Below are 9,535 nucleotides of genomic sequence, written 5' to 3'. Positions count from 1 at the left end.
TGCTCGCAGTAATGCTTCACGTCGACAAGTGCCGAGAATGCCTAAAAACCTGGTGGTGTATGGAATTAAATTGCAGCAAAAATCAATTCTAGTGCCAAAAATAGATGCTGCTAAACGTGTGCCAATTTAGAACAAAAATAAACACTGTGAAATCTTTTGCTGAGTTACTCTGTCTTAATCTCGCGGAGTGTGGTGTTTATTTATAAAGTTCACTAAGAACACCAGCTGGCCATTTATGACAATTGCACCCCAATCAAGAGGTTATTACAAGTGTTGTTCAATTTCTCGACTCGAGGCAAGGCCACTAATTAACCTCGGTCGTCATTCGACCGTTTCATCTTAGTGTTCATGACTGTGCACTTGACGGTGTGATTTGCTTACCAGTTCAAGCAAAGTCAAGATGAGGAGGGTACACAGAGTGACATGAGCCTAACGAAGATAAGGGCTTGGGCCAGTCACCCTCATTTGAGCAGAACCTGGGTGTTAGCAGCATATTGACAGTGTGTTTGTTTGCATGTTGTAAGTTTTTATGCCTATCATTTATAGATACTTGCTGAATTGCTGGAGGCACCGGCACAAGCAAAGGCCACACTCATCGCTGAAGAAGTCAGCACATCGTCAACCCCTTCTGGTGACGACACTGAGCAAGGTCCTGACTCTGGACATGAACCAATGCATGATGCAAATGCTGGCATCGAAGAACCTTGTTCGAGCTCAGGTATGTGCGCCAATTGAAACTACTCGGCTGACATATTTTAGTACTGAATTCTGCCAAATTAGGGTAATCTAGCCTATTGCTGATTACATGAGCCAAGGATGATTTTGTTTTGAAAGACACTTTATTTCCTCTGCTGTGAACAGCCCCCTCCATCAGTAATGCCAAACAGGCTCAACCTGACCTTCGGAACGCTGCTACGCAGACCTCAGGCATCTGCAGAAATCGAGGTATGTATCTGCAAGAATAAATTTCACAGAAGGCAGCATTGTTCAGATCGTTGTAACACGTTATGATGGCACAGGCATACAAGTCACCTTGAAGACTTCATCACGAAAGTCCCAAACGAATCCTGTCCTCGTGACACCACGATGCTCCTCACCAAATCATGTCCCCCAGGCTCCATTGGATTGGATGTTGCCTGAAGGGCTGACTCTGTCGCCGCAGCCGCCAGTGCGCAGACAACCAGCTCCACCACCGGACCCACCACAGCTGCCAACAATAAACAATGAGCTGCCCAGTGCAGGCCAGGAAGAGTCTGTTGAAGAGTGTCCCACGGAGCTGCCAGAGCCACACGTGGAAGCAGACAGCCTATACCTCCCCTCTGACGCTAGCTTCCTCATGATGATGTCCGACACCGGCTTTCTGAGGTTGGTATCAGTCGGATATATGTCATCTTTAGTGACGAGTATGAGAGGGTGTGTAAGAGGTTGCTTTTTTCTTTTCTTTTTTTATTCCAGGGATGCACAGCAGAACACTGCATCTGACAGCGCACTCAGTCAGCATGAGAGCAGCAAAAGCATCGACTACGTCTCGGAACGAAAGTTTATTGTTTTCGAGTCTTGTTTGGACGAGCTACTAGGTAATTGTCCCGAGTGCACTGCACTGTGCCGCATCACAGAGAAGAAGATCAGAGGGACATGTCTCCGGGTGCACAGAATGTGCAACAATGGCCACCAACACACCTGGACCAGCCAACCATCAGTGAATAGGAGGGCCCTGGGCGATGTGCTCCTAGCTGCAGCAACGCTCTTCTCTGGGAGCATCGTCAAAAAAGTGCTAAGGCTCCTCCACCAGATGGGCGTGCCCTGTTTATCGTACGAGACATACTTTAAGATTCAGGGTGCCTTCCTTCTACCAGCGATCAGACAGGTATGGCACGTTTTCAAGCTTTTCCTTTCCTGTGAGAGGTGTATTTTAGGTGCCAATATTTCAGGCTCAGCACTCCTATGGGATCCTGAATGGTGTAGTACATGCGTAGGAAGCACCATATGTTTCTGTCTACAAGTCAAACACTCCTATAAACGGCTGTTTTTACAAAAAGCTTGATATATACATGTTTGCAAGTGCGTCTTCAGGGTGCCTCCATCTTGCCGAGTTGGGTTGTGCTTGGGCGCGGCCATAGTCTGATTACGACACCTTAGTGAGGCATCGTAATCGAATTTAATGCGCCCAAGTGCACTCCAACTGGGCAAGGTGGCGGCGCCCCGAGGCCGTACTTGCAAACGTCTATAGGTGGCACATCTTTATACGGGCCGCAAGGCAAAACTGCATTGATAAGCTGTCATATGTATATTGTAATATAAGCACAAGTAAGAGCCAGCTTCAATGTTCTTGCGAACTACCGTGGGAAATTTGTTCTGATATGGCCGGCTGTAAGCTCTGCTGGAAGCCGGCATATTGCCAAGGTTCCAATTGTAAGGAAAAGCTGATCCGCCGACCCGAAGGCCACATCTAATGGATCTAGGTCTGTACGATTCAATACACTGCAGCACCCGAGGCTACATCTAATGAATCTAGGTCTGTGCGATGCCATACAAACTACAGGCTCTGCCGATTCTCTTTTGTTGTAACTTTGATACGGCCTTGCACAGCTATGGCTTATACTTGCAAAAAAAGCGGTGTAAGTCGCACCTCTGTGTAAGATGCAGTGACAGGAATTTGAGGTAAGAAACAACTTATGTGCTGGAAAATATTGTAAATAGGGAGAGCTGAGATGTCCTCTGTTCCTCTGCACCTATTTTTACCACACTCCTGGGGTGGAAAGGTACCAACTGTGTGGGCAAAGCAAGTATATACAGGGTTCATGGCACATACTTCAAGCTCGAAGACTCGCCGCATTCCATGTGGGTGAATTGTCGCCCTATGTGTTTCTAAACGTGGAGGCAACGTTTTTAATTAGTTCTTATTCTCCTGCTTCGTGACTGATTGCACCTACTGGATAAGTGTACAGTGTAAAGGGAAGATTTTGATTTGGGGAATAAGTAAAAGAATCAAAAATAAATGTTTCCCAGGCCGATCGTAAAGATTAATCGGCGAGTACTCTATTTTTTATACGGGGTGGCATTTCTTCAAGGTTAAAAAAACGAGCCCGCTCTTGAGAAGGCGGCTCCTCGGCAGCCAAACTGTCCTTGTTGATTGCTACGAGGGGAACAAGACCTGAACAGGCAGGGGTGTATGCGACCTAAATAAGTGCAAAACTATGCTTCTTGAGTTTCAATACGGAAAATGTCAAAAGCTATTCATCAACTAGCCCTTGCATAGATAATAAAAAGTAAAAAAGTGTTTTGCCAATCTACCTAGTAGTGCATATGTGCCTTCAATATTTATACTCACGACTCGGAGCATTTCATCCCCTCATTTTGAAAAGAAAGAAAGACGAATTACAATTCGTTAATGCTTTGATCGCATTTACTGGGATTCAAACTTAAATGCTGAACTTCCATGGACGTTCACATAAAGAAAAGAAGCTTGCAGTATACTTATAGGTGAAATGAAAAGCATGTTCAGGATTTATGTTTGTTTACAAAAGTCTTTGCAAATAAACTTCCAGGTGTGGAACAGGAAACAAAACGAGCTCTTCGAGCAAGCAAGTGGACGAGAACTGGTCCTCGCTGGTGATGGGCGGTCAGACTCCCCCGGGCACTCAGCAAAATATGGAACGTACACCGTCGTCGACGTGTCAACGAAGAAGGTTCTCCATGTGGAAACAGTGCAGGTAAATTTCCCCTGCTATAAATGTTCTGATGCTTCTGTTCTTCTGGAATGAAACCTTTCTGTAATTAATTGAAAATGAATGGCGAAAACAACTTGTTTCAGACATGGGTTGTCTCATTCAACAGCTCTAGTTGACTTCGTTCTGGATACTTCATGTTCGGTGTGATAATGCAATGTTTTATTTGTCACTTCAGTCCAACGAAACGAAGGGCAGCTGGGCAATGGAGCTCGAGGGCCTGAAAAGGACTCTACTGATTTGTGAAGCCAATGGATTGACTGTGGGAGGAATCATCACTGATCGCCACTCCATGATCAAGTCATTCCTTGCCAAGTGGTACCCCCAGATTCGGCACATGTTCGACTGCTGGCACGTTGCAAAAGGTGAGCCATAAGTAATCGGGGTTCCAGGTTATGCAAAAACAAAAAAAAACATTTAATTGCAGAACACTCCTACCCTTGTCTGTCACTATACTTTGTTTCTGCGTATGTTGTACTGCAGGAAAGGCTACAAGCGGGAGCTCCTTGCTGTATGGCAACTGCTCGGCGGCACAAACTCTCGTGCAGCAGGAGCAGCTGCCAAGGCCATGAGCTTGCGCTTCTAGTTTTCGCTGCAGTACAATATAAGCTGAAACATAAGCCGTGTTTACATGAATGCGGCTTAGTCGCATCGAATCCAGTTGTCGCATTCAATGCGGTGATGTAAACAAACAATACAGTAGGAGAGCGCATCGCATTCAAGTCGCTAGACAGAGGTGGATTGAGATGGCGAATGCACATTTATTCAAAACATGTAAATGGAGGTTGCATCGCAATTTGGATCGGGGAGGATTATGGGAAGGCACCCGCTCTGGGAGCAAGCGAACAGCTGAGAACATGGCGGCAGCCACCCTCGGCGGCGGCGGAGAGCAGTCCGTGTGGTCGCCCGCAATATTTTCTCCAGAGAAGAACCGCAAGCTTTTATTGTCAAACTATGTGAGCGACATATAGCAAATCTGCTCGGTAAAGCGGCCCTTGTCCAGGCCTCGCGAAATAGGACCTTCGTGTCCGAAGGAGTCCCTAGAGCCTTCAGTGCAAGGACAGACGCCGATAGCTCTGAGCACTGCATGCTACGCAGAAAGAGGAGCTCCAACCTCGGTGCCGTTCCTGGCTGTGCCAGAGCCTTTCGGCCTCAGGGTCCGGTCGCGGTTGGCAAGGTTGGGCGAGGTGGCGTCCCCAGAGCGGTTGGGAACGATCTCGCTCACCAGGCCATGCGCATGCCGACTTGGAGCCCAAACTGCTTGGGTTGATGTTTCTTCCGTCCCGTAACTATTTGCGCAGCATCGAAGACAGCAGGCACAAACTTTACACTCGACGAAAGCGTCTAAAAAGTAAAGTGTCCTAGAGTGAGGTATCGCCATGTTTTTTTTTATACTTGAGAAAATGGGGCAGGATTGGGTTTTTCTTGTTTTTGGTGTTCATAATTATGAACTCTTTATTTTGTCAAGCTGTTGTTTCTGGCAATGTAAGCTTGGTGCTTAGCAGAATGAATACAATGCTTCATTTTTCAGGCATCAAGAAACGCATGGTCTCAGTTGGGAAACTCAAATCCCTTGTGGGACTCCAAGACTGGGTGCAGGCAACTGTCAAGCACCTCTATTGGTGTGCGGAATCCAGCGATGGAGCGCCAGAGGAGATCCTTCCTAAGTGGACTTCCCTGGTGGGACACGTGGCTGACTTGCACGAACATGCCGACCCCCTGTATCCAAGGTGCCAGCACGGAGACCTGGGGAAGAAAAAGTGGCTTCCTGAGGGCAAGTAGACCACAGCATATTAACTGTGTTGACATGTTAGTGTTTCATACCAAGTGATGCTGTGAAGTATACACCAACTCATGTTTGCAAACAAACAGGTCCGGCCGATAGCAGTGCCACACATTGCGCAATGAGATGTGGGCAGACATACTGGTCTGCCCACAAGTCTAAAACAAATTTTGCCTTGCACGCATGCTTGTCAAAGCCTTATGATTATTTACTTTGAATCGTTTATAAGAGGAAGACCAGCGCTCGTGGACCATAGAATTACACTTTCAGCGTTCTCCTCAATGCTTGGGTATTTAGAAAAAGGTCTGCTGCGACGCTGTCTGCTTTTGTGTGGTATGAATACCCGGCCGATTCAGTCAAGGCAATCCGTTTTCCAAAGACGTTGCCATGCTGACAATTATCGCATTCATTTAGGCTTAGAAATGGCCAGAATGGAAAGACTAAAAAATGTGGCAAGGTCATTGCTCATGCTTTGCGATTTAAGTGAGGTAAGGCAAAGTGAAGGCTCCTGCACCATTCGTTGCTGATTAACGCACCCGATACTGCAGCTACAACGACATATTAGTTCCAAAGCGAGCAGCGCTAACTCACCGGGGCACTGCCATGTTTCCCCGCATCTCTACCGAGCCAGTCGCGTGATTTCAAAATCCCTCGCCTAGGTACTGCAGTCAACTTGTAGCCATAGTTAGCGCTTCAAGCAAACGGGCCCTGGTGTGCCTTTTCTAGTGGAACCGCAATTTGCTCACACATAAAACTTTTGAATTGGCCTCAGGTTGAATTCTTTAACAATTTCAACCAAGTTGTTGTACTGGTTCTTAGTTTCAAGGTGTCTGGTTATGAATGTGGCAAGTTTACTGGCTCTCTATACTGGTTAGTCCGTGTGGCAGCCAGGGAAGAACCTATGACTGCTGGTAGAGGGGAGTGAGCCGATAGGTGGTAGCTTCAGCTTTCTTCCGCGTGCATCGTTACCGCGCGGTGTTTATACGGACCGCTGGGACCTGTACTTACATGTTCGGGCACACGAGTCAACCAAGCATGACGATTTGGTGCATCATGCCTTTGCAAAATTAAAATCGGCATCGCTTGGTCTATTCGATAAAAAAATCTAGGCATCATAAACACGGGCAGTAAGCAGGACTGGTAGCAGCCTATTAAACTTACCCAATTTAATCTGTTCTCATCAGCTCTAACCCTTTTATTAACCTCTGGATATCATATATTTTTAATTTAATTACACAAAACTACTACTTTTTCTTATGAGCCTTAGTGTTATTGTTGTAATAGCAGATTTGAAACCACACAGTCTGTAATACAAGTGTCCTACTTTATCCAGGACTTCAGGCACACGACAAGCTAAAGAGCATCGTGCTGTCAAAGCCACTGCTGAAGGACATCCCGCAGCTCTCAACCTCAGCGCAAACCTACGCAACTGAGTGCTTTCACAGCACTGTGAACCAGTTCGCACCGAAGTCGACACACTTTGGTTACGAGAGCATGCAGGCAAGGTATGCAAGCTAACCAATTGTTTGCATGTGCCCGCTAAAGTCTTAACTTTTCAGAGTCTTTGTGGCAGCGCTGCATTTCAACGAAAACAGCGACAGGCCACAGGCGACTACTAAGGAAGGCAAAAAAAGGTTCCTGGTCAAGCGGCCTAAACAAACAAAGAGGCCGATTGCATCTCCCATGAAAGGGCCCTGCACATACGGTAAGATGTCAAAACGAGTACAACTACCAGCTTCTAACATCTAGTCTTAATTTCAGCCTATGTACAAGAGCTCATGAAGGAAACCCTCGCCCTCAATTGCCACTACCCGTCGTACCGAGCTGCACGAAAGGCCAACTGTGTCGAGGCTCCCCCAACTCTGTCGAGTGGATATGAACGCCCCAGCAAGGACCTGCTCATCTCTAACCACCGTTCCCGGTTCAACTGCTAAGCTGAAGCTGAAGGAACATGTACTGTCGGGGAAAAATCAAATGCGAACAGAAGAGCGCGTGGCTTGCGGTACAAGCTGCGCCGCCTGGAAGCGAGCCTAGGGGCGAGGGTGCATGGCCTACCCGATGAGTTTACGCCCTTCGCTCGGCACTCCCCAAGCTTCAGCAGTGCGCCTCTTAGTGCACTGAAAGCTATCACCACTATCTTTGCTCACTCGGCGCATGCGGCACAAGGAAGCTTGCTGCTTATAGCAGCTAAAGCGCGCACTCTCTCGGAGCGAGCAAAGATAGAGGTGGTAGCTTTCAGTGCACTAAGAGACGCACTGATGAAGCTTAGGGAGCGCCAAGCGGAGAGCATAAACATATCGGAGTAGGCCACGCACCTTCGCCCCTAGGCTCACTTCCAGGCAGCGCAACCTGTACCGCAAGCCACGTGCTCCTCTGTTTGCATATTATTTTTCCCTGACAGTAGATTGTGCAGGAACTTGAAACATTTATTTACACTATGCACAAGCAGCAAAGCATTTCGATCTGACGTGTCAATCGCATCTGTTCCGAGCACGAGCCCCCGGTCGCCAGCCCCTTGCCACGAGCTCCTTTTCAAAACGTCTGTGGCCCATTTTCTCGTCTCAGGTCTCCGATTGTTGGTACAGACTCCCCACCGAATGGGTGTTACCCCATTTTAAATTTGTTATCTCTAGCGGATAGAGAAGTTGGTCTTTTCAGAAGACTGCCCCTGTCCGGGCGCACTATACATGCACAAATCCTGCCGTCTCGCCCACGGAAAACCTTTTCAACTCTTCCTATCTTCCGGAGTAAACGTGGGAGCTGTTCCTTCAGAAGGACGAGCCCGCCCACCTCCAGACGTGGCGATTGCTGGCCTTTTGTTTCAAGGGCAGATCGAAGTTCTCTCGGGTAGTCTGACCTCCCGTTACCCAGAGTCTGTTAAAGAATGCTTTCCTTTGTTTCCATATTTCTCGGAGCATCTCTGGAGACGACGCAAAGTCTTCTCTTTCAGCCACTGGAAGTGCTGTCAGTCGTCCTCCCCTGAAAAAGCTAGTCGGTGTGAGCGGCTGGCCTTCGTCAAGCTCATTGTAAACGAATGTTGGGGGACAAGAATTTAGCATCGCCTCAATTTCGCATAGGACTGTGGACAACTCTTCTGCTGCGTTCATAGTTTTTCTCCCGATCACTTTTCTTAGTCCCACCTTCACGTATCAAACCAGTCGCTCGTAGAATCCTCCCCACCAAGGAGCACGCTCAACAATAAAACTCCCCTCGATGGTTGCATTGGCGAAGTGATTCACCACTTCTGAGTGTCGTAGGATCTTCCGAAGTTCTGCCAGGTCTCTGGAGGCTCGCTTGAAGGTTAGCGCATTGTTTGAGTAGATGATGCGGCAAAGTCCCCTCCATGACACAAACTTACGGGCAGCTACAAGAAAACTTCTCGTTGAAACGTCTGGTACGAGCTCCAAGTGGACCACCCGCGCCACTGGACAAGTGAACAGCGTGATGTACGACGTCCTTTGCCTGTATGTACAGCAGTCCTGCAAAATCTACACCAACTACCTCGAAAGGTTCAGCCTGCGTCGTTCTCGTACGCAGCAGAGGTCCCGCTTGAGCACTGGAGCACTCGCCGGAATAGCACTAAATCGCTGGCACGTTACACACAGCGCAGCATCTTCTTCACCAGCTCTCGTACCCCGAAGGATCCAATACCTCTCGCGGAGCTGGACTGGAGTGTGTCTTACTCCTGCGTGTAACACCATCCTGTGAGCGTCGATCACAAGTACCGTGGAATATCGATGCTCTTTCAGTAGTACGATAGGGTTTCGTTCATCGTATGTCATGTTGTTCGATCGGAGTCGCCCTCTTATGCGAAGCACTACCTCTTGGCTGATGAAACTACTGAAGTCTCGAAGAGGAGAAGTGGATGGGGTCTCGGTTCTGCTGGTCGCACGTCGAAGCTTGGCGGCAAACGCCGATATTAGCTTTTAGCCAATATGTCCGCGCTCCTTGGATTTCCTCTGCAGTCAGAGGCCCCGATTGTTTTCCCGTTGACCTAACGTTGTGAAGGAATCGAAACATCCAC

The 9,535-nt window shown here is 48.0% G+C and overlaps 1 protein-coding gene across 1 annotated transcript; it reads left to right on the top strand.

Annotated features, from left to right (window-relative positions):
• Positions 1 to 938: 938 nt before the first annotated feature.
• On the top strand, positions 939 to 7,504 carry LOC115318024 (the record flags this gene model as incomplete). Its single annotated transcript, XM_040216721.1, has 9 exons — positions 939 to 945; positions 1,020 to 1,365; positions 1,456 to 1,867; positions 3,549 to 3,713; positions 3,907 to 4,093; positions 5,260 to 5,502; positions 6,845 to 7,016; positions 7,071 to 7,216; positions 7,273 to 7,504. Coding segments are annotated over 9 exons (1,851 nt in total), but the record flags the coding sequence as incomplete, so codon positions are not given.
• Positions 7,505 to 9,535: the final 2,031 nt, after the last annotated feature.

Source organism: Ixodes scapularis, unplaced genomic scaffold (genome assembly GCF_016920785.2).
Source record: "Ixodes scapularis isolate PalLabHiFi unplaced genomic scaffold, ASM1692078v2 ptg001568l_1__unscaffolded, whole genome shotgun sequence".
NCBI lineage: Eukaryota > Metazoa > Arthropoda > Arachnida > Ixodida > Ixodidae > Ixodes > Ixodes scapularis.
The sequence above is the reverse complement of the archived record's forward strand: the minus strand, read 5'-3'. Positions and strand labels throughout refer to the sequence as shown.